Source organism: Leptinotarsa decemlineata, unplaced genomic scaffold (genome assembly GCF_025532065.1).
Source record: "Leptinotarsa decemlineata unplaced genomic scaffold, Ldec_3_MD MMD2_tig00002974_RagTag_RagTag, whole genome shotgun sequence".
NCBI classification, from domain to species: domain Eukaryota; kingdom Metazoa; phylum Arthropoda; class Insecta; order Coleoptera; family Chrysomelidae; genus Leptinotarsa; species Leptinotarsa decemlineata.
In genome coordinates, this window is record NW_027412578.1 from 10,059,747 (window position 1) to 10,086,143 (window position 26,397).

Sequence of the window (26,397 nt, forward strand, 5' to 3'; positions counted from 1 at the left end):
TACATATTCAGATGCTACGTTAAATTCTGATATCATTTCATGTTTGGTTTTTGAAATTCGGTTCCGGCGTTGTTGAGTTATTGCACTTTTCCTTAAATATAAAGTTTCAAAAAAACTTATTTACTCGTACACGAATCCAGTCTATATCTCTTATTAAATTGAACTAGACTACTACTGGATACAAACCTTTATTCTCACCTCTACCATACGATATCGATATCAGTTGAATATAATATTGAAATTCTTGAAAATGTGACTAACTTGAGGGTGAATTGCTTTATATTGCACAATTTCATCAAGTAGCTTATGCTTGTTGATGCCATAGTAACAAATGTTGTTGGATTGTATCTACTTGTCAGTTCGATTCAGTGATTCTTTGCAAAACAGTAACTGTGTTCTTTGTGCGAAAACTCCAGTATGCCTTTCGTGTTTAGTCCAAGTGATTGCATTGATATGTTATTAATTTTTGGGGAATGTCAGAAAAACTGCCGTCAAGCACAACGTCTATACCAAGAACGTTTTCCAGACAGACCCATTCCGTCACGAATGACTTTTTCGAGAGTTGTAGAAAAATTGCGAACTGGGTCATTTCCTTCTACTATAAAGCATCGTCATCATACGAGATCTGTTAGAACTGAAGATTTAGGGATCAATGTGTTGGCTTATATTATTATTCATCCACATGTTTCTATCCGTACTCTTGCAGAAGAAGTCGGTGTGAGTAAATCTAATGTACAGAGAATTCTGAAAGAAAATAAATATCACCCATTCAAAATTCAGTAGGTACAAGGTTTGAAACCCACGGACTTTGAACGACGACTTGAATTCATTGCTTGTATTCAGGTAATATTACATGAAAGTCCTAACATATTCAGTCAAATTTTGTGGAGCGATGAATCGCGATTCCACAATAATGGAGTTGTGAATCGACATAACAGTCACTATTGGTCTCAAGAAAATCCCCACTGGGTCCGCGAAAGTAATTTTCAAACTACTTGGGGTATTAATGTATGGTGTGGATTGTTCAATGGCCGCATCATAGGACCTTACTTTTTCAATGTAAATCTCAATGGATTGCGATATTTACATTTTCTAGAAAATGATTTGATCCAGTTGATGGAAGATATTCCCATAGCAGAACGACAAGGAATTTGGTGGCAACAAGATGGTGCTCCTCCTCACAATTCACAGGTTGTTACTGAATATCTGGATAGAACGTACCCAAATAGATGGATTGGTAATAAGGGTCCAATTCGGTGGCCGGCTCGTTCCCCAGATTTATCACCGCTTGATTTTTTCCTATGGGGTTATTTAAAAGATATTGTTTTCACTACTCCCCCTTTGAATGTGGATGATCTGAAAATGAAAATTCGACTAGCGTGCAGTGATATTACGCCTGATATTATAAGAGCGACTTGTACGAGAGAAGTGATTCGACGTTTCGAAGCCTGTATAATATCTAATGGGCATCACTTTGAACAATTTTTATGACTTATTTCTAGGTATCTACCATTCTTATGAAATTATTTATCAAGTTATATTATTTACATTGTTATTAATTAAAGATTTGTTTTCGAATACACCTCTTTCAATTTCGCAATTGTTTCATATTCAAAATGATTCCTGACTGAATTCCACAACTCAAAATTGAAATCATTACTTCGAACACCCAAAATTTTGACTAATTTTCATGTGATCTGATGCAGAGAGAATAATTGTATGAGATATTTTTAAAAATAATAGTCGTTCTCAAGACTTTACATTTTAAGCCAATAACTCAACAACGCCGTAACCGAATTTCAAAAACCAAACATGAAATGATATCAGAATTTAACGTAGCATCTGAATATGTAATGATATACAGGGCGTTCTATTTTAAAAAATGGAATTTTGGTCTGTAGCACCTACACCAAACACCCTGTATATTTAAAAATAATATCAAAATATAGCTCTCATGAACTCCTAAAACTTTTGTATGAAATATTTTTGTGTATCTCCTTCAACAAACCAGATATTGCCTGTCACATAAAATGTGGGACACCCGGTATATATATATATATATATATATATATATATATATATAGGATTTGATATATAGGATTTGAAGCTTTATATCTTCTATTAATTATCTGCGAGCGCTTTCGACAGCTGGTCGTACTGCCATCATCTAGGCACTACTCAAACTGATGAGTGCAGGTTGCAGTCAAGGTCAAGGATGAAAACTCTGCTAGTTTGTCAAGCTTCCGGCAATGTTTATTTCCTTCTTCAGGACAACTGAAAAGGTGATTGTGAAAATATATGTATAAAACGTTACAGATATAACTTACTCAACATGAGATTAATATAAAAAATTAGCAGCAAATCGAAAGAAAAATAATTCAAAAGTTTATTTTGACATAATCAATAAATGACAATTATTTGTTGATAACATAAAAATAATGATTTGTTTTACAATCAGTCAGTTACATACTGGATGAATCAGCATTACTATTTCTTCTTCGACTATCATTATCTAATTTAAATAAATAAGTATAAATTTGACTGAGATTATTTAAGTCAGTTTTTTTATTCATGAATTTCAATTCTTTATTTAAATGTATCATTTCTAGAAGAGAACGTTTGTAGGAATGTTGTTCAATTTCTAAAATACTAGCATTAGTATAGTTTATTTGGTAGTCTAATGAATTTACATGTTCTGATAATGCACATGATAAAACATTTCTTCTGCAGTCACTTTTATGAGAGGTAATTCCACCTTTTAGGAGTCTTGAGGTCTGTCCCATATACACTGTATCACAATCTTTGTAAGGTATTTTATAAACTATATTATAATTTTAATCAATATTAACAGGTGTTTTTAGTTTTGAAAAGAATTGATTTGTTGTTTCAACATTATTATGAGAAATTCTGAGATTTGTTTTCTTTAGAAAATTAATCAATTTTGAAATCAAATCTTGAAGTATGGAAGGCTACGGAATTTTTTGTTTGAATCTTGGTTTTCTTGGTTTGTATTTGAGGTTGTCTGAATTGAATTTGTTTTAGTATCATGTACATTATCTCATTCGAAGACACAGTAATACTCAACAGTATCCAAAATTACTACTCAAGAATATATATAGAGGCAATAGGGCTATAAATCTCTATTGGAATAATTTCAATAGAAAAGAAGAGACAATTAATAGATATATAAATGATATAAATAGAGCGACCAGTACGGAAATAGTAGTTATTGTGTTGGATACAACAGGAACAAGAACCAGAGCACCAGCTCGGGTATTACAACCGTTAACACGTCGCCTTTGAAAATGTCTGCCACAGCAGTAGACGAAACGTCAGGCATAAAAATCTGCAGACCACGGCCAGCAAACCTGGAAAATAGCCTTCATAAAATTCATATGTTTTCCAGAAATCATAATAAAAACTTATTCGTATAGTAAGACATTTCAATTTGAATGGAAACTTCATTCTGAATTTCATTGGAATCGAAAAGAATACACGGCGTACTGGTGATGCATGTATGCGCGTCAAGTGAGTCGGGTGATCCGGCTGCTGGCTCTGCGGTCTCTTGTCAAGACACGATAGATTTCAACAATAAACTCCTATTTGAGCCCGAGTTGAGTCATTCATATATTTGAACTTTGTGTCTTTCATGATTGTACTTTCAAACATATTCTTGTTGAAATCTCTTATTATCCAGGTAATGAAAAAATTGAGAATTGCATTCAGCTGAGAATATTTCAGGAACCAATCTTTACTTATATGTCCCGACGTAAACATTTTCTTAGTCAAATGTCCACTATGAAACTCAAACTTTGTTATTTTTGAACAATACCAATGGAACAATCAGTGATAAACAAATCCACTCGACTCAGTGAATTGTGGTTTTATGATACTGGATGCTCTCGTGGTAATGATGAATAACAAAGTTTTCGTTAAAACAATGGAGAATTATCGATGAAATTTTAGTTACCAAACGATTCGTATTGTGGAAGCCTGGCCTAATTTGATTCCATTTTATAAATAACTCTTAGCAAAAAAACTTGGATCTACTCTTTGATAATATTTGAAATTTTCATTTTCAAGGGAGTTTTATTCGCAATTTTAATGTATTTGGAAACACTTATACTAACTAAAAAATTAATTTTCACAGGAATATAAAAAGTTGAAGATTTACTGAATAAGTGTTCATATAGTTTTCACCTCGACTTGTTGCTTATTACACGTCCTTTGATTTCGAAAAGTGGAAAGTTTTTATTATAAGTTTTCAAGTTTGGTAATTTATTAAAGGACCATGAAACGTTCAGTTTTATTTCAGAAAAGAACAGTTAAAACTCATAATAAGAAACAAAATGTGAATTGTTTCATGTTTTTCTTCCAATCATAATAATTTTTTTGCTGTTTTTAGGAATGAATTGAGTATACAGGAGATTATTAACAGAGACCAAAATATGAATTGAGACAATTTTTCATGCAATTTTACTGTTTTCATAGTTTATAAACATATACTTCTTTTGGAATAGTAAAATTTTGATATATACGGAGAATCCATGGAGAAGCAGTTTTTACGGGTGAAGCAAAATAATACTGCAAATTAGGTTATATTGTTAGGTCCTGGTCAAACATCAGTAAAGATGAACTGGTTTCTTCATGGCCGGGTTGAATAATATTTTGAGCCATCATGAACAATTGTATACGTTTCTTTTTTTTATTCTAGCCTTCAACTTCCCACCGCCATGGGCTTATAAACCGTCCAGAATGCAAAGCAGCCTCCACTTGAACCAAAGCCGAAACTTCTTCCACAATATATCTTCAATCTTCACCACAACTAGCTTCTCAGTTACTCCTACGGAGGACTGGGGACCTAAAAGAGATCCACTTTACATTGTACTGCCGATAACCACCATTTACATTGTCATTTTCTTCAGTGGGGTACTTGGCAATATCAGCACTTGCATTGTGATTGCCAAAAATAAGTGTATGCATACAGCCACCAACTACTATCTCTTCAGTTTGGCCATCAGTGACCTTTTGCTGCTGACTTCTGGATTGCCTCTGGAAATTTACTCAATCTGGTCCAAGTATCCGTATGTCTTTGGAGAGGAATTTTGCATATTACAGGTACATGAGAGTTAAGCTGAAAAATTCGTAGGCTAACAATTTACTATTCAATATCGTTACCTTCAAGAACAGTACAACGATTATAGCGGTCATACAATTTTTAATAACATTAGATAGTACGAGTTATCTTTAGCTTCGAAATAGGTCTCTCAGTTTCGACGAATACCTCTTTATCAGGGCTGAATTTTTTTCAGCGAGTATTTTCTTGAGGCCTGAGAAAAAGTCGCTAGGGATCAGATCTGAAGAATATGGTGGATTTGAAAGCAATTCGAATTCCAATTCATGCAATTTTGCCATCGTTTTCATTGATTTGTGACACGGTGTTACTGTCAGTACTTACTTTTCCCTCAAATGGGGCCATTTTTCCCGATTTCGTTCTTCAAACGCTACAATAACGCAATGTACCAACCGAATCATATTTATCAAGCCAAGCCTTGACTTCAACAATATTTCTTCGCCAAAATGCAATGCTTCATTTACACACGAACTTCTTTTAATCCATTGTCTTTAAACAAAGAAAAGTTGCTTCACTCAAAATGTTCTATCTGACAAACTAATAGTCCGACAGCTGTAAAATTTGTACACGTGTCTTTTGAGGGTTAGGGTCGACTAAAAATCATATGGATTTAATACTAATAGCACCATCTGTGTGTCAGCCAATGAAGTTTTCAGCCCATCTAATACATTTATTGAACTGTAAAATCTGTCAACAAAAAATCAGTGATAAATAGAAACATTGAATCATTTGGAAAGAACGATAACTACGAATTTATCTTGTAAACATTTTGAACTTCCCAATATTGAGGAAAATTGTCATAATTCTTTGATGGAATATTGATAATGCATTGAGGATAATTGAACTAATTAAAAAATTGATCCGACTGGAATAACTGTGAACTATCAACAATTTGAGAATATCGTTAATTTGGTCATTCATTTCCATAAATGGCTTCACCAAATTATATCATCAATAATAATAATGTTTATTCATCATACAATATATGATACAGTACATGATACAAAACAAAAATGACTGAAAAAAAAACGATTTATTTCCAACAGTATCCAGTTACAGGAAATGCTATTATTACAGGGTATATATGAAATAAATATTAAAAATAATGGATTTTTTTCCTTGTGTTTGTGTGACACTTTCATGTATTTATTTGTTGTATCTCACGTTTTGTAAAGATTTTTATGTATGTATAACGTCGTATCCTATATCAACTTGTGATCATGAAGGATTTAATAAATCATTATTTTTTTTTTCACCGTAGTGTGTGGTGGTCAGGTCCTATCCCCCGAAGCCCCGATACATTCGGGAGGGCGCGCCAGCATTATCAACCAATGACCACTCACCAAACCGTGGGGTAACTGATCATTGGGTCCGAGAATCATGTGCCCTGAGCAAACGCAGTGAGCCAAGAATGACAGCCTTCTGCATCTGTGCGGCTAAGATTTCTGCCTTAGTGCGGCAAGCCGGTATGATTTTAAGATTCGAGAGTAGAGAGGACATCATTCCACCAAGGACTCCAATAATCAGAACAACCATCTTGACAGAGTGATCTGGATAGAGTCTGCGGAGTTCGAAGAGAAAATCTCGATATTTTATCCGTTTTTCCTCCTCTTTACTGACGATATTCATCTCGCCAGGAGCTGAAAACTCCACGACAAATATCGTCTTGGTCTGGTGGTCGAGAAGGACTACATCAGGATTATTAGCTTGTATGAGCCTGAAGGTGGGGAACGAATAGTTCCAATAAATTCGGCACTTCTCGTTCCCCACAACGGATTCAATATCCCCCGGAGCGTAGGGCAACACCGGTGTCTCGTCAATACCGTAAGAGTGTCGTAGATGGTAGTATAGCACTCTTAGGGCCGCGTTATGTCGATGGATATAGGCCGAGACCGCATATGCTGGACATGCTGATAGCAAGTGCATTAGGGTCTCGGGCGCCTCGCAGCAGGCCCTGCACTTTGTGTCAGGAACCTCTATACCCATCACGCGACTGCGGTAGACTAAGGTGTTGAAGACACCATCCTGGCAAGCCATGATGAACCCCTTAGTTTCCAACTTCAGCCCACTCCACCTGAGAAAAGCGAAGGTCAGGCGCTTTGATAAGCCAATGTCTCCAATGTTATAGAAGAAGACCCCATGCATTGGCTTATCCTTGTGTTTCCGTTTATTATTATTATTTTTTTTTTCACCGTAGTGTGCGCTGGTCAGGCCCTATCCCCCGAAGCCCCGATACATTCGGGACTTCGGGGGATATTATTATTATTATTATTATAAATTCTAAAACAAAGTATATATAAAATATTCGTTTAAGTAGAATTTCAAAAGAGGAATGAAAAATTGAGTATATAACACAAAAATTTACAAATCATGCGATGTAACAGTACTGACACAAATGTTATTTATAGTATTATTAAAAGTGATTGTGGATACATGATACCAAAGCGATCAGAGAGTCGAAATGAATATCGCATAAGCATAAGACATAAGTATTTTAGGAACATTCTTTGCACGCTCTCAATTGATGTTTTTTGGTAGTCGTAAACTGGATTCCATAACACAAAGCCATACTCTAACTTAGATCTGGCATACGCAAAATATAGTAATTTTAATGTGGCAATACTTTTGAAGTTTTTGCCATTTCTGTGAATGAATCCAAGCATACTATTCACATCAGCAATCATATTCCTTATATGTGTTGTAAATGTTAATTTAGCATCGTATGTAATACCAAGACCTTTTATCTCATGTACGCGGTTGATTATAGTTTTGTTGATTGAATAATCGTACATTAAACTTCGCTTTTTTGTTGTAAATGATATTATTTTACATTTGGATACGTTCAGTTGTAGACGATTATTATTACACCAAAGTTTGATTACATCTAATTCATGTTGTACACGTCGACAGTCAGTAATGTCGTCGATTTTATAATATAGTTTCAGGTCGTCTGCAGATAGTAAGCAAGGAATATTCAAAGAGATTGCCAAGTCATTAATAAAAATCAAAAATAAAAGAGGTCCAAGATTAGAACCTTGTGGTACCCCAGATGTAACTACGTACTGAGCCGATTTGAAAGATTCGTATACGACGAATTGTTTTCTGTTAACTAGATATGATTCAATCAGTTAGAGAATCCCAATTTTGTCAATTTGCTGAGAAAAACATAATGGTCTATTTGATCGACGGCTTTTTGAAAGTCTAAATAAACAACATCTACTTGTTTTTGAAGCAGTAACAATATCGATTTTAGAGAAGGCAGGGATGTTTAATGTATCTAAATCAGAATCATGATAATTTTCACGAAGCATATTCCCGTCGGAAACCAAGTATACACTTCTGAAGTACCTACTTGGCGAATCCATTGACAATATCCCCAGGCATATAAAATACCTCATCATCAAGTTTCATTATACCCGGTATACGCGAATGACCTTTTTTACTGTGTATGAAACACCAGAAAGTCGAGCTGTCAGATAAAATATTATTTTCAGCTAAGTTTGTAAATTGACTATATGCTGCTTTTATTTTAGTTTTGACAGTTCTCAGATTCGAGAATTGATTTTGATAAAATGCTGTTTTATATTTCTTATAGTTTTTATATGCTGATTCTTTTTTCTTTATATGGCTGGGTATTGAAAGGAGTATTTTTTGGAAAGATTAGTTTTAGGAAAAAAAGATTTCTAGTTTCCACTTCTTCATACTTGTACAAGAAGTTGTGGAAAATTTCAGAGAAAAAAAATCTCAAAATGAACTACTTACGAAGACATAGTGCATAGAAGAGCCCTCTGGAAACAACTTCTTTCATATAAACATCGAATCACACGAAAGAATAAGTACTTTTGAAACAACGAATTTTATACGAACATCAAATTATACACGAAGAATACATGAAAATTAGAATATATTATAGAAATTTGTAATTTTTATCGTTTCCCGCCAACTAGGTATTTTACGTCAATAACAGAAAACTAGGATGATTGTTGAAATTCCCACTTTGTTTACTCCATGCGTAGACATTTCTAATTCCAAACTGAAACCTGTCACGAACAATTCTTATGAATGTTCGTGTGAAAAGTAAATAATGGAACATACGTCAGATATGAAAAGTTCTTCTGTTTCATGGCTTCAGAAGTATGAAATTTCGCTGAATACAGAAGTTCGAATAAAAAACTCGTTTCTTTTGTTTGGTGTTTGTTCGTCAACAGACAGAATCCAAATATATGTATTCGAATATTCATGTTCAGATCGATTTCTTGAAAATGTTTCTACTGCGATTTTTGATATCAATTTCATATCTAGTTAGCATCATTTATTGATAGGAAAAAATAGAAAATTGCAGAGGCATTTGTGATAAATGATGGACTTGTTTTCATTTAACATAATTGATAATAGACTGAGTGTAGAAGTGAAGTTACACGTAAAATTTCGTATACGAGGACAAAATAGAAATTGATAAATAGATGAATATTTTTTGAGAAAACTGAAAATGCACTTTTTTAAGACAGCGTTTACATGACATAAACAATATCGGTTCTAGGATAGACCCCTGAGGTACCCCAACTGCAACTGATCAAATATGAAATTAGATTAATTTTCTGAATTTTTTCAGTTTTCTTTCCTTTCCAGGGCCTGGCAGCCGAAACATCAGCCAACGCAACTGTCCTAACCATAACAGCCTTCACCATCGAAAGATACGTCGCCATTTGCTTCCCGTTCCTCTCACATAAACTGTCCAAACTCAACCGAGCCATCAAATACATCGTCTACATATGGATAGTAGCCACATGTCTGGCCATCCCGCAGGCCATATCTTTTGGTGTCGTCTGCGAAGTATTCAACGACCAAGTGGTGGCAGAACACTGCATCTGCATGGTGAAGAGAACTTTGATACCACACGCTTTCGAAATATCCACCGTTTTGTTTTTCGTGGCGCCGATGACTCTGATAACTGTTTTGTATATCCTGATTGGAGTGCAATTGCGCGAAACTTCCCTGCGAAATGCTCGAGGGGGTAGTGTCAGGATGAAGCGCAAGGTTTATAAGTCCGCAAGGACTGTTGTTTCCAAAAAGACTCAGACACATTTGCAGGAGTGCGAAGTGTTAGAGGAGGAGGGGAGGAAGAATTTTTCCAGGAATTGTCAGGCAGCGAAGCATGTTGTCGAAATGCTGGGTGAGTTTATGAATTTTTTCTACATTCACTCTTAAAAGTTCAAAAACTTGTTGTGATCATCCAATTGCGTTCGATAAACTTATCCACACTTGTTGCATTTTGTAAAAGTGTCTAGTGAAAATCTCAAATTGACTTGGCAATGATACAGTTTCTTGAGTACATAGGTATACATACAGTGTGTAAAAGCCAAATGGAAAAAATTCATTATTTCAATTTCACTAGTTCGGACTTCCATTGTCTACTATATAAAATGATTTGAAATCCCTGAAACAACTGAAAAGAAGAGTTAAAAATGAATAGCTGAAAATAACAATTATATTAAACAAAAAACCTGAAATGAAATAATAGTGAAATAAAATACAAGTAAAAATAGAACAAAAAATAAATAAAAATAAAGAAATGGAAGAGAAAATAAAAATAAAAAGTTGAGAGATTCCAAGCCACGTTAGTTCACGTCGTTTCGATTGTTAGTATCTACAATCGTCTTCGATTGTAGATACTGAAACAACTAAAAAAGAATAATTAAAAATGAATAGCTGAAAATAAAAATTATATTAAGCAAAATAAACCTGAAATAAAATACAAGTAAAAATAGAACAATTGAATAAATAAAAAAATAAAGGAAAGAAAATAAAAATAAAAAGTGGAGAGATTCCAAGTCACGTTAGTTTTTGACGTTTCGATTGTTAGTATCTACAATCGTCTTCGGGTGATGACTGGACTGATTCCTCTGAGAGATGACTATTTATAGGTCGTTCGAGTACTTTCACTTATCCCCGCTTTCCATTTTCTGCTTCACTGGTTCCGTGGAAGATAACCGTTTTGGCGGGAGTTGGCCATTTTTCGCTTGATGATGGGTTTCCATATGTTGCGTATTTCTACGCTGGCTTGGCTGAATACGTTGTTGGACAACATGTATGCGGCTTCCTTGAATTTTCTCCTAAACCAATGTTTCTCTCTGTGTAAAATCTCTGCTTGGAACCACTCGATGTTGTGCTGATGGGTCCAAACATGGTCTGCTATTCCTGATTTGCTGGTTTCCCCCTCGCTGTGTGTGTTTCTTGTGCTAGGCAATGCGAAAATTCAGTGGCCTCTTAGTTTCACCAATTTAGGATTTTCTGCACTCACAGGGAATCCGGTAAATGCAATTCTTGGAATCGCAGTCCGCGTTTGGTGGCCTGGTTTTCGTGAGGCTGGTACGGATAGTGTTACTGGATCTGAAGCAGGTTCTGATGTTGTACTTGGAACCAATTCTGCTTATCCTCTCAGAATATAAATTTGCTAAACTTGGAATGACATCATTTTGAAGTAGCGCCAAATAATTATCGCCATTTAAGTTGCCCTCAATGAAAAAGGGACCAATGATATGGTTTCCTACAATCCCTGCCCAAACATTAACCTTTTGAGGGTATTGCGTGTGTTCTTCTCTCATCCAGTGAGCATTTTCCATTGATCAGTAGCGGCAATTTTGTCGATTAGCATGACCATCAAGAGAAAAAGTACACTTATCCGAAAACATAACGTATTCTAATTGGATGATATTGTTATCCAACATGTCCATCATTTGCCCACAAAAATAAGTTCTTCTATCAAAATCATCGTCTTCCATGAGCTCCTGAGTAGGTATCATCGAATGTAGTTGATGCCTGTCTACTGGATGTATGTGGGTTTTCCTCAAACTTAAGCATCACATCTAATTTGAGTTCATCACTCATTGCATTGGCAGCTGCTTTTTTTATCTGCCCCACATGACTAAGCTCGCGAAACTGCTTCCAAGTTTTTCTCATTGTTTCTTGAGATATGGGCGGTAAATTAGGAAATTTTTCATGAAATAGGCGAGGTACTTCCTGTTGTGTTCGAGTTTTATCTCCGTAACCAATATTTGTAAAATTGTTATTTTATACATTTCCGTTAACCTAACCATTTGTCAGACTTGAAATTAACGAACTTCAAACTTAAATTAAAATACTGACAACTAATGTTGTAACATACAAGACAAGTTAACAAGGCGTTTTGAACTAACGTCGCCACGGAAATTATTTACAGTTTTTTAAAGGATGCCATCTAAAACGAACATTGCTATGGTTTTTGCTCACTTTATTATCAGTACCTCAACACGGAATAAGTTTTGAGTATACTGCAATAAGTTTTGTGTGTATTTTATCGAATTTCGGTAACCACATGATTTTAATTTATTTTATCTTAATTGTTGCAATAAACGTTGTTGAATAGAGAGTGAATAGACCTTTCAAACGTTAGATATATCGTTACTTTCCATTTGAAAAATTGGGGGTTGTACCTGTCATTCGACAGGGGTTGAAGGTAGGGGTAGCATTTTTTGTTGATTTTGTTAAAATATGTACCGTAACCGAAATAATGAATTTATTTCATTTGGCTTTTACACGCTGTATGATAATCTGAAGTCCGTGTCGAACCGTGTCTGGTGTTTTCAGTTGTTTGACGTTTCGGCAAGTTGAAGGTATGGGTATTGAGGTCTCAATCTGCCTACTCTTCAGGTAGTGACACGCTCTAAGGCAAGGGTCTTCAACGTTCATGAAGCCAAGGGCCAACTATACTTTGATATTTGTTCGGTGGGCCGCAATAAAACAAAAACTTTTTATTACTAGCTGCGCTCCGCGGTTTCATCTGCTTTTTTTCAGTTCCAGTAAGAATGTTGAAATAAAAACTAACAATAATATTTATTACTTGATTTTACAGTACTGAAAGTAATTGAAATTGAAATCAATGAGACGTTTGACATTGTTTATTCTTAACTAGCTCATCAATATCAGTCCCTATGGTGGTCGTTGAAATCCTCAAACTGTTTTCAAGGTGAATATCGGCGATTCTACTCCTTGTCTTCGACTTAACGTTTTTCATCCGAGAAAATAACTGCTCGCACAGGTATGCGATACCAAACAGAGATGTCATTTTCATTGCATGGTCTCTTATCTTAGGAAAATGTGTAGTAGTGATGTATTTTGAATAGAACTCGAACAATCCTAAGTTGAATTTGTCTTTCAAAGAAGAGTTGCATTGTAATTCTATCAACTCCATCTGAACATCATCAGGGATATCTTCGACAGAAACATTGAATGGGCGAGCAAACAAATTCAAGCTTTTTTCATGTTTTCGGAAATCGGTAAAACGCGACTCGAATTGTGTTTTCAGATCCAGCAGCGCGGTAATATATTTGTCCATGTTGAGAATTCGACATGACGATAAATGTGGAAAATGTGTGGTCATATTATTTTTTAACTGATCCACAACTCCAACTACACTTCAAACGCTTTTAAAGCGTCAAATAGTTCATGAACCATATTATCTTTTCCTTTCAATTTCTTATTTAAATCATTGAGATGTGTGTTATATCAACAAGAAATCCAAAATCACTTAGCCATGCTTCATCACCAAACTGTGGAATAGCTTTATCCTTATTAAGCATAAATGCTGCAATTTCTTTTCGCAAATCGAACACCCTTTTTAACACTTTTCCTCTGCTAAGCCAACGAACATCACAGAAATAGGTAATGTCACCATATTCGGCGTCTTGTTCTTTTAAAAACTCCTGAAATTGCCTGTGGTTAAGACCTCGAGATTTGATGAAGTTAACGGTTTTTACCACAACACTCATAACGTCTTGAATATTAACTGACTTAGCACTTAAATTCTCTTGATGTATGATACAGTGGTACTGTATTAAAGAGACATCAGGATTATTTTTCTTTATTAAAACAACAAGTCCTTCGTTTTTTCCAACCATAGATGGTGCGCCGTCTGTGCAAATTCCAGCCAAATTTGATAATTTGAGTCCATATCTATCTATGACGGAATTAAACGATTCCAACACATCACATCCTCTTGTACTGCCTTTCATAGGAAAAAGAGCAGCCATTTCTTCGGTAACGACAAAATTAACGTCAATGCCGCGAATGAACACTGCCAGTTGAGCGGTGTCAGTTATGTCGGTACTTTCGTCGAGTGCAATGGAGTAGTAAACAAATTGCGACACGCGTTCCTTTAATGATCGTTCGATATCATTAGCCAATTCTTCTACCCTCCTTGCGACTGTAACGCCGGAGAGACTTATTTTGGAAAAAAGTTGCTTTTGCGAGGGACATAAAACTTCTGCTGCGGCCTCCATACATTCGTTTATGAATTCACCGTCGGTAAATGGTTTTGACTTTTTCTCCGAAATTATGTAGCTAACTCTTACACTTGCTTCACTATCTTCATTTTGTTTGTGAAAAGAATTCTGTTGTTTTTTAAGTTGTTTCTTCAGAGTCTCCACCTTATCAATTCGTAATTGTCCTTGAAGATATGCAAACTTACTAGAATGTTTTGACTCATAATGACGCTTGATATTGTATTCTTTCACCACAGAAACTGATTCATTACATACGAGGCAAATGGGTTTTTCCCCGACACAGACGAAAAGATATAAATTCATCCATTTATCTTGAAAAACTCTGTGTTCATCAACGACCTTGCGTTTTCTACTTGAACTTGCTGCCATCACAATAATTTGATATTACTAAATCAAGTTACAACTTGTTTTAACGCACTGAACGAGCGAATGAGATAAACGCGTCCGAAGTTCTGTGAGATGCAAACCTGACTGACATTGCTTGCCGGCCGCGCGCGCCACTGCGTTTCGGCGACTTCCTCCACCCGCACACCGCACCGTGAGCCCCTACCTGCCAAGCGCGAGCGCGGAAATCAGTTTTGGACTACGCGCGTTTTATTTAACCTATCTGATGCATAAAATAAATAAAATAACATATATTTTTGAATTATATAATAGAAATAAATACATAAAAACAATTTCTATACATATGAACCTCATTTTGAGTAAAGTAATGCCGGGCCGCCAAGGAAGCTGCCGCGGGCCGTACGTTGAAGACCCTTGCTCTAAGGGTTTTGTGACTTGACCCCGGAGTCCCAATCTGCCTAATCCCCAGGTCTTGTCGCTGGTCTCTGCATTGAATAATGCACAATTTTTGCGTTGGACAGACCTAGTTTATGGATATAACACGAGCTAAATAACATCCAAATGCTGATTCACTTCTGAAAACCTCAAAATAATTATCAAAATTCAGCTGCTATCAATTAGAAACCCCAGGAATTTTGTATGGCGTTTGTTCTCAATTGATTCATCTCCTAGTAAATCTGAAAGTGACAACATTGGTCTTTGTGACATTGAAATGAAGCTTATTTGGGCTACACCATTTCCTAAATACGTTGACATCAGTATGAATTATTTCATTTGAGGACTCTAATTTTTTTGAGGACAAAACACAAGCACTACAGGAAAATCCTTGAGCCGCTCTCGGAGCGGTGCCTGTACTAAATTATCGATCACATTGGATTTGGATCGCTGGAGATCAAATCCATTTTGAAAAACGTTCTCAGGAAGTTTACTGAGTTGAACCTCAAAACGATGAGCAGCCACAGTCTGTCGCGTATTTATGATATGTACGCCTCTTGGTAGAATCTAATGTGCCAAGTCACTTGAACTCTTGCCGTGAAAATATCTATGGAAGAGATACAAATCTCCAACTTCTCTTCGATGATCCAGGCTATCAAAGTTGCACGTGATGTTCGCGTTTACAATCAGGCGGATGGCTCATTTCTGGATAAAATCCAGCAACTACAGGGTATGTTTGGGGGCAGAGCTCCATACATGAGAACAACACTCCAAAGAAGGTCTGATCTGAGCTTTATCAAGCATCAAAAGTTGCTGAGGTGTGTACAGTTTCCTGGTTCGGAACAGTGTTCCAAGCTTTTGAGAAGCAGCCTTTGCATTCAAAGGCTGCTTCTCTACAGCCAACCCCCAACAAACTTATCGGAGCAGAAAGCGGAATTGTCTGACCAGACATTATTATATCCGGTTTGGAGACATTTATCTTTATTATTACTATTACATATAAATAAAGACTGAGGACAAAGTCCTGTGTAAGCCTAAAAACGAAGGATATCAACAAGTTAATACAATGCATGCAAAAAGAAAAGAAAAATAATTAATATATGCATAGAGGCGATTAAGCAAATAAGCCAATGTCTAATTTGTTTTTGAAACTGTTCACTGAGTCGGAATTCATAACATCGTTGGGTAAGTTATTCCATGTTTCGAAAATACGATTCACCAAAAAATATTGTCTCTGCCTCGTTGCGAATTTTTCCTCTTTTGATTTGAGTGTGTGACGACGTAACTGCAAATTGTTGAAAACAAAAAGTTCTTTCTGATTAGCATAGTTATACTTAGCTATACGGAAAGATATGATGAGGTCCCCACGGAGTCGACGTTGGTCAAAAGCCAGCAGTTGTGCCATCCTCAGTCTTTCGGGATAAGTTGGACGCACTTCACCAAAAGTCATACGTGTGGCTCGACGCTGTACACTTTCCAACAAGTCCCGATCGCGTACCAGAACAGGACACCACACTGGATCTGCATACTCCATGATTGGACGAACGTAGGTTTTGTAGAGTTTTATGGAACTTTATGGAATAATATAGATGGGGGACCGTGTTGCGGATGAGGTGAATCAGTGTGTTTGTGCGTTTGCATGTGGATATTATATGTTCGGACCAAGTTAAGTCAGTATTAATAGTCAGTCCCAAGTCTGCATGCGAGGACACTGTACGTAACAATTGACCGCTTTTCGTGTACGTATGGAGTGGATTGTTTTTTCCTTGATGAAGTACGACGCATTTGTCGATGTTAAGAGGTAGAAGCCACCACTAACTAATCGAGTTGAGGTCTTCTTGAAGGGAATAATGTTCGACCAAGGCATTTCCATACATAAAAAGTCGGCATAAAACGACTTGCTGGACTTTATGTGAAAAGCAAGATCACTTGCATGAACAACGAAGAGGAGCGGGCAGAGAACAGATCCCTAGGGAACTCCACTTGTGACTTGTCTGTGCGGAGAAAAAGAGTGACCCACTTTGACTGTGAAAGTTCTATCTGTCATGTAATTTTCAATCCATAGGTTTAGTTGGCCTCGAATACCGTATGTGTCAAGTTTGTGCCTCAGCCAGTGGCAAAGTCAAGATAAACGATATCTGTCGGTATTTTCCTATTATAAGCTGTCGTCCAATCGTTCATACACTGTAGTAGATTGCTGGTGGTTGATCTACCTTTGACGAAACCATTTTGTTCTGGTGGTATGATTGCGTTTTTTGTTAAAAATTCTGACATATCTTCTACGATGGTGAATTTCATTACTTTGGAAGGTACGGATAAAAGACTAATGGGTTGGATTGAGTTTATCGCCTTTTTTGAAAATAGCGGTGACAGATGCCTTCTTCCAAGCCCGTGGGATGCGAGATTTTGCGAAAGAGACTGACATGATTGTTGACAACGGAGAGCAGAGAGTTTCGGCAAACTTTTCGAGAAAAAAGGGGCTCATTCCATCTAAATCAGGAGATGAATTCGATTTATGTTCAATAAATGATTTTTAATTTTTTCCGAAGTAAACGTCACATTAGTCAGATTATCACGTAGTCGTTCTGCTATAATTTTTGGTAATTAGCTTGTGAAAGAATCGTCTAAAATCTCTGTTGATTCGATGTCTGTAGAACACAAGGAACCGTCAGGTTTTCGTAGGAGCGGAATGCTTATTTTGGTGTTCAGGTTAGATCGTATGAACTTGTACAGTTTATTATTGTTTTCAAAGTCTGCAATAGACTGTTCTAACTCACGACGTGAAGACCTTTTAACGTGTGATTCCTAACACGTTAAACCGTTTAATGTGAGATGACATGATTCTTTCGAATACTTGTTTACTAACTCAGCAATATTTATAAAATATTCGTTACAAGTTATAATGGATATGACATTCACTATGTTCTCAAGAAATTACATCTATATCAATAATACCTTAAATATCTATCTATAATATAAAAAATTTCAAATAATCAATAACTTTTTTTTCGAACTAATAATAATAAATACATTTTTTTAATATAATTTAAAAAATAGCTAAATGCTGCCTATTTATAAGTTCAATGTTAATAGAGCAATTATATTCATCAACTTCATTTATGAGAAAATACTTGATGAAAACCAAGATGCTAAATGTTTTTTAACTCGCATCCCAACCGATGAATAAATTGATTTATCAATTCAAACAAAATTTCTTACATTATTGGTGTTTCAGTTATGACAAAAAAGTAAATAACTAATTCAAAACTTGCAATTTATGTTTGAAGCTTTCAGTAGCAATTCCTTTACGGCTTCAATAAAAGCCACAAACGGCGCGAGACACAACTCAACGCTTTCGGGTCTTTTGGCATTCCACCCACGCAAAAGTGAAAAATATAACCCACTCGTTTACTTTTCCAGTTCCATTTTGAGGAATTATGAGGCATTTAATGGTTCAAAAATTGATTTTTCATAAATAAAACTTACCGAGTACGGAAAAGTAACGACAAGTTTAATGTCAAATCAATACAGCCATGTTTAAATTGGAAGGGGTATTATATTTTTAAGAGAAATTAATGTTTGAGAAAAAAGGGTTTTGGCTTTCTACATCCCCAATTGTATACTGAAAAAATTCCCACATTTTTTTGTAAAAAGAAGGAGAAAACCAAAACCGTCCATTCATAATAACAGTCACTTTCACCAATTTTTCGCAATATTGGACATATGCTACTGAATCTTATGTAGTACATACAATACATAAATTATTGGTTGAATGGGGTTGTTTCAATGAAAATGAAAGGTCTCGGTCCTGGAAATTACAAGACTGAGATCATACACCCCTGACTTCGTATTGCTTCAAAAAATTGCTCCTTTCAGCTCAATGGATCCAAAGTATGAAATATTCCTACAAAAAGTGAACAATTAATTTTTTTTTCCAAAAGATTCGATAAAAAATCGCTGAAATGTTGAAAAGTTACCTACAAAATTGAGGACAAATTGTTTGTATGGACAGCAGATCACCGAATTCTTTACCAGTTTGGTTCAGAGTCCCTCAGGGATACATTTTTGGACCATTTTTGGATATATGAAATAGAAATAGGTTAATGCAGTCAAGCTGCTGAAAAATAATTCCATGAAAATCAAAAGATGAATAAATAAGTACTATTCTGATCATTTTCATATTGATTTCAATTTTAGAGCCACCGGTGGACAGCTGTTTCAGCCTGCTGGGCATCGTCAGTACCGGTGAGGTGGTCCTTGATTGAAGATAAAATGTGAGGAGTGTGCTTCTACATTAAAAACTCAATACAATTTCGAGTAATTTTTTCTGAGATTAACCAATATCTTGAACATATCTGGATATTGGGGAGTGAATTTGGCAAAAAATACATATTCGGAGTTGTATACCGACCACCGAAAGCTAATGTATCATTTTCCATCGCCGTACTCGAAGATATGTTGTCAAATTTTTTAATGAACTGCGATTCCTTGAACTTGGCGGCAAATATGAATATTAACCTCTTAGGAATGAATAATTCTGTAGAATTCTTTCTAAACTTTCTTCAAAGTTATAATCTGTCTCAACGGATAGAAGTCCCTACAAGAATAACAGCTAATACTCATACCCTTATTGATATCTTGGTAACATCATAAAAGGATGATATACAGTTAGTTGAAGTTTTAGATATTGGTATCTCCGATCATCTTGCAATTACTTGTGAAATTATATCACTGGAAACAACATCAAAATACAAAACAGTTTGCTACCGAGATTTCCGAAATTTCAACCAAGATGATTTTTTCAATGATCTCCACATCTTTGATTGGGATAGAATCTTTTACTTCGAAACAGTAGATGCAATATTAGAGTTTTTCACCACAAACACATCAATTCTTTTCAATGTCCATGCCCCAGTTAGGTCTATAAGAACAAAAAAACCGCTCGCTTCATGGCTTACCGTTAACATCAAGGAAATGATTGAACTAAGAGATAAATCTCTTGGAAAGTTCAAAGTAACTAAATGGAAACGTAGGAAATACATCTCAACTATTACTGATGAGTTCATTATGATATGTAGTATCAGATGGAGTAGTAGAAAGCCAAAAACTTTCTTTCCTAAAAATTAATCACTCCTAAAAATATAACCCCTTCAATTCAGATATGTATAACTTTTGAATACATACATCACATAACATAGCAAGAGTGACAGATACGAGGGATGGAACCTAACCTCAAAAAAGTTTGTTTATTATAGATTTTAATACTCGACGAAGATAATACTGGTTTATAATCCACAAATATAGCTTAGTACTCACGTTGAAGTGATTTCAACAAAAATAACGCTGAGCACTGGTCCATATTCTCGTTGAATCTCGTCTTGCGAATTCGGGCCACTTATTTCGTGTTGTTTTTTTTTGTATGGGACGAATGCAAAAAACTTGTTCGGAGTTTTTGTTGATTCATTATTATACTGAATGAACTCACACCACCGATATACTTTTGAATTCATATTTAATGATAGTTATCACCAAATTTATGGAAGAGCTTTTAGTGTGTACATGTAGTCTACTCGAACATGACGTTACTAGCGACGCCATGACACTTCGAAGTGTTTTCCTGCGAAACTTACAAATTGAACTGAATTTATTTTATACTGAACTTTTATTTTTTGCGAAAAGTATATGCATACATTGTAATTATAATATGTTTCCCAACATTACACAACAGTTTTTCAAGATCTGTCATCATCCGTATTATACAAGATATCCTGCGAATAATTGAAAGCTACTTCTTCATAATGGTTTGAATTCAAGAAATGCAAGTAATTTGACAATTTGCGACATTATTAAATTATAATTACATATGTATTCATTTCATCATAAAAAATTTCGTGATCAATATTACTTCTTGATGTCCTGACCAATCATTTTCAGTTGCAGTTGTGGTTGCCTTCTTCATATGCTGGGCCCCCTTTCATGCTCAGAGGCTTCTAGCAATCTATGGGGAACCGACAACAGCTCACATGATAAAGGCTTTCAAAATCTTGACCTACGTCAGTGGAGTTCTCTACTACCTTTCAACAACAGTGAATCCTGTACTCTACCATATAATGTCGAACAAATTTAGAGAAGCTTTCAGAGTGAGTAATAATAGAATAACTGGGTGGTCTGAAAAGTTTCCGAAATTAACATGAACTTAGCAGCACTCGCAAACAAAAGCAAAATGAGTAAAATCTAGTATCGAGCTGTCATCAAATATTTGTTTCGAAAAACAATACACCAAATGGTGATAGGCGACCGCTGAATCAAAATGAAAGAGATAGCAGAGATAGCACATCAAAAGAATGTGTTTGTCACATATTTAGGCATGAGAAAGCTGTCCGCGCTTCAAAAAAACATCAAAGAGGCATACTACGCATAATTACTTGACAAGCTGGAAGCAGAACTGACGAAAAAACTGTGACATTTGCAGAAGAAGAAAGAAAATCCTGTTTCAACAAGACAACGTTTTGAACTGCTTGACAATCCTCCTTACTCATCAGATCTAGCCTCATGGACTTCTTTTTGTTCCCTCATCTGGAAATTGCACGGAGGATAGCGATTTATGTTAAATGAAGAGGCAATCACCTTTGTGAACAATTATTTTGCAGAGAATAACGCCTAGTAGGTACTATTTGGACGGCTTACAGAAATAGGAGCATCGTTGGGAGAAGGGTATAGAGTTGAGAGGAAACATAAAAAGACATCTTAAAAAATATCTTTTATCTTTGTTAGGTCGGAAATTTATCAGACCATCTCCTAAAATTATGAGTTTTCGTTTTGAATCAGTTTGGTGCTTCAGTTATCTTCAATTTCATCATCTAGTTTGCGCTCTCTTTCCAGAACACATACAAGCATTGCTTCTCGAAAAGGAGCACATCGGCTGGTTGCAAGTTCTACTCCGCAATTTCAGCCCGATCCTCCCAGATGAACAGCCATAGCTCCGACTCATGTACCCAGAGCCATCGATCACTACGATATCTAGAAGCCGAAATGGCGAACTTTCAGGAGAACAGAAGACCATTAGTCGTTAACTTCAGAAGGAAAAGGGGGCCTCCGGCCAACAGGCTTGCCAGACCTGAGTCCAAGAGTGCAGTGGCTTTGGATTCACAAGTGATTAACCGAGAAACAGCCTTCGATTTCCGGACCGAAAAACATCGAGCGATTATTGAAAGTGCTACGTTTTGTTCTCTCACCACCAGAGCTATGGCTAAAGATTTCAGTTTCGGAGAGGTGCACACTTTGCAACCGGAACATATCTGCCCATTGAGGAAAACTTTGGTTGATTGATTGAAAGATTGTGAGATACATTCCAAGATATCTACTTAACGCTAACACTATTATTTCACCTTCTTCAGGACTCCTGAAAAATATTTTGAATTTATTTTCCATGCAGAATATTAATATACTCATATTTTTTCTATACATTTCTGAGAACGGCTCTAAGGAATTAAATGTGATTTTTTCTTGACATGAAACGTTTTTTTTGACACTGTGTGGAGCAATAAAAACAAAAACATTCAAGCAAAATTAGAAATCTTGAACATGAAAGTTCGGCATCTGCAAGTTCTTGAGAGTTGAAAATCATATAAAATGTTTTCATCAGAAAAAACTCAAGGGAAGCCTATCCACGTCAGTAACAAAAGGTGGTAGAAGATATATGGGAGATGTATTAGGAACCGACGTTGGGGAACATCATCTCTGTGAAGAACCTGCAGACCCAGTTGATGGCATATGAGGAATCTAAGGAATTAGGTATTCTTTATCAAGTTTATTTCAGCATCTTTCTTGGGTCAAGAGGTATTCATCATGGAATATGAAGCAGATGTCCTTCAACACCTGCCATTTTTAGCCATAGACGAATACAAGATAACGTAAAGAACGAAGACCTTCTTTCCTCCAAAGTAACGAGTTTGGCAGATGCGACAAATATTTCTAGCAAAAGGAGGAAATAAGCAACTCAAACATGAGTATCTATGATCGTCAGATCATACATACTCTTCAGAATCTTCTCATCATGATGGTGAATTTCTTCGTGAAATCATATTCTGTATACTATTTTTTGAACAGTGTACAAGTTTACTGAAAACCAATATTTTGCCCTTACACAGGATACACGATTCTTTGATCTAGTTAATTCATAGATATGATCGATAGTATAGTAGTGACAACTAAGAATGATAGACCAACATAAGTGAAGGTCAAGTATGTGACCTTGAACCTCTTCATTGATTGATTGATTGACAGCACTTCATTTCCAACAGGCATTCACCCAGTTACAGGAAATGTACAAAGGTGTTGATGAAAATATATGCAAAACAGTATAATTATTTAAAAAAAAAAGATTGCTACAACTAAAAGAAAAATAAGTAGAAATAGCAATATATCACAAGAAGCGAAAAGAAAAAGTGATCACAGTTAAAAGGTTCTAGTGAGAATATATTTTAAAATAAAACTTTGAGAACTGAAAGAGGTCCCAAGTTCGAGCCTTGTGGTACCCCTGAGCTAGGTGTGTCATGTCGGGACACGGAAAAAGAAAAATGAAAAAAGTAATTCAAGCTGCAAGGTTACACGATTGATATGAAGAGGAAAAGACCATCCCCTCTGTTATGGAAGCTTGTAGAATGAGTTACTACGTCTTCTGAAAGGTACTAGACTGCGGAGACGAGTTGGCCGTCCTAGTTCGAAGCAAATATGATAATACAGTTGGGAAGTGCATACCTGAATATTTTAACAAGATGGATCGGGTAATAAGGGCTCAACAAAAGCCTATTCAAATCTACCGTAATAGCCAAGTGGATCACGATAGAAGGACTAGTTAGGACCTCTCTGAAACAATTAGGCAAAAAGATACAACAGTAAGAAGACATTAGGTTTTTTGGAGTGATACTAGATCCTAGACTAATCTAGAACCAATATTTAGGCAGGATAACAAGAAAAGGTTGAAGTAACATTGAGGTTTGCCACAAGCACGTACGACAAGATATGGTGGCTGAAGCTAGACAATATGTTTTGAATATACCCAATGATGAAACATGTCTGTTTTATAAACAAAAATGACACAAGTTACTACCATTAACAAACTACGCAGGTCCGAAAGTCTTGCTTTGTTGGGAAATACAAGAGCAATGGGAACTGTACCAATAGCAGTGGTGATAGCTGAGGCAGCAAAAGCGGGCAAAATCAGACCTGAAAATTCACACAGTTGAGAGGAACTAGCCAAATTGAAATTGTGGAACATATCACTCAGACCAAATGCTCCATGAATCAATGTATCCTAAATCAATCATTGGATGAGAGGTGGAATGTACTGTAGGTAACAGTTATACGCTCGGCGTATGTGTATGCAGTCTTGCAGTATCAAGAAATATTTATTTGCGGCCTCAACGAAATGTTGGAAATATCAACTTCATACACGCATACGGTCCTTGAATGTGTTCTTGGGAAACGAAAATTTATGGAATGAAATAAGGGAATGAAATTAAGAAATGGGCCAATAATAAGGAACATAAAGAGTACTGGAAAAAATTCACTTGAAAATATATCCGGGAAATTTTTTATAAAGGGACTGTGAGAGAAAAACGGTGAGCTGATTCACCAGAACTCCAAGGGATCTTGTTTTATGCGAATATGATGGATTGGATTACAGGAGGTACAGAGTTGAAATCTTCCATTAAGCTCTTTCTATTTTTGAATTCAAATAAAACAAAATGTATGGAACGCCGTTTTACTTTTTATCGTCACAATTCATTCCTCAATTTATTCAACTAACAATTTATTTGTTTGAATTTAATTGATTCATGCATTTGTTCGACACATCAAAAACGATTGTTCGCAAAATTTGTTCTATTTTAAATGACACTTCATTCAAAATGTTACATGAATAAAAAAGACTAATGAAATAACTTGAAGCTTTTATTGATTCCGAAAAAAAATATTGATTCAGAGTATTGGAAAATGGAACGCCAATTTACTATATATTATGCTGAAAAATAATCTATATACATATAGTTCAGCTCAGCAATGAACAAACATTTTTATTCTACAGTCAATAGAATGTATTATTCGAGTAAATTCAACAAATATTTCAATTACGCATATAATTTTGACATTTGAATAAAATGTTAGTTATTTATATGACTGTTGAATTATAATGAAACTTCAAATTCACTTTCCAAAGGTAAGTTTGGGAATAAAATTCAATATATATTTGAATGACTGTCAAAGTTTTCCCACGAAACATTGTTGGTAATAAAAATAGACTTTCGTTTGTTTGAAAATATAGCAAATTAACTTTCCATACTAAATATTTTTCAATGAATAATAAAGATTGTTAAATTTCAATTTTATTAAAAGTGTTGAATATTTCCAATATTTACTCTAATGCATTCATTTTAGAATTTGGTTACAACTTTTGTGCAAAACATTCTCAAGCAAGTATCATTTTATTTCATCAATATTTTAAAAATCCAATTTCTGACAAAGAGTTGAATTTTTCGATGATTTAAAACGTTTGTTGAATTTGAAAGATACATTTAAAACCAATGTTGATAATTTTAATTCGGCGCTGGTATCGAGCGGATTTATCAAGAACTTCAAGTGTCACATATGGCAACATATGTAACAACATGCTAAGTTCATTTATAGTACGACAAAATACAGTTCAATCGTGGCGTCGAATGAAAATTATCAACAATCAATTTAATTCATGTATCACTGAAATTCAACAAACAAAATAAATCAGCTCATTTCAAAGGAATATTAATAAAAAGTAAAACGGCGTGGCACGCCATTTTACTTTTATTAATATTGCCGTAAAACGGCGTGGCACGCCGTTTTACTTTCTATTGGCATTTTGTAAAAATGAATTGTTTTGATTGTTGCTTTTAGGTGATACATTACATGAATTAAATTTATTGTTGATAATTTTTATTCGGCGCTGCGGTCGGACGGAATATTGTGTTACTATCACTAGACTATCATGTTACCAGATTTAAAAATTCAGCTTATGCAAGAATCCGCTCGGCGCTGGCGCCGAATTAACATTATCAACAATCGTTTTAATTCATGTAACTATAATTATCAACAAACAATTTTATTCATGTTTCGCAGAAATTATTGTAG

The 26,397-nt window shown here is 35.4% G+C and overlaps 1 protein-coding gene across 4 annotated transcripts in view; it reads left to right on the plus strand.

The window, feature by feature from the left end:
- The window catches only part of LOC111515145 (pyrokinin-1 receptor), a 36,195-nt gene extending 13,451 nt beyond the window's left edge, over positions 1–22,744 (plus strand). For all 4 annotated transcript variants that reach the window (XM_074177446.1, XM_074177448.1, XM_074177449.1 and 1 more), the window contains 4 exons: positions 4,715–5,118; positions 9,764–10,307; positions 21,169–21,374; positions 22,117–22,744. In XM_074177446.1, the coding sequence (XP_074033547.1) occupies positions 4,756–5,118; positions 9,764–10,307; positions 21,169–21,374; positions 22,117–22,563 (1,560 nt within the window). In that variant the 5' untranslated portion in view covers positions 4,715–4,755 and the 3' untranslated portion in view covers positions 22,564–22,744. The remainder of the gene's footprint in view (positions 1–4,714; positions 5,119–9,763; positions 10,308–21,168; positions 21,375–22,116) is intronic.
- Positions 22,745–26,397: the final 3,653 nt, after the last annotated feature.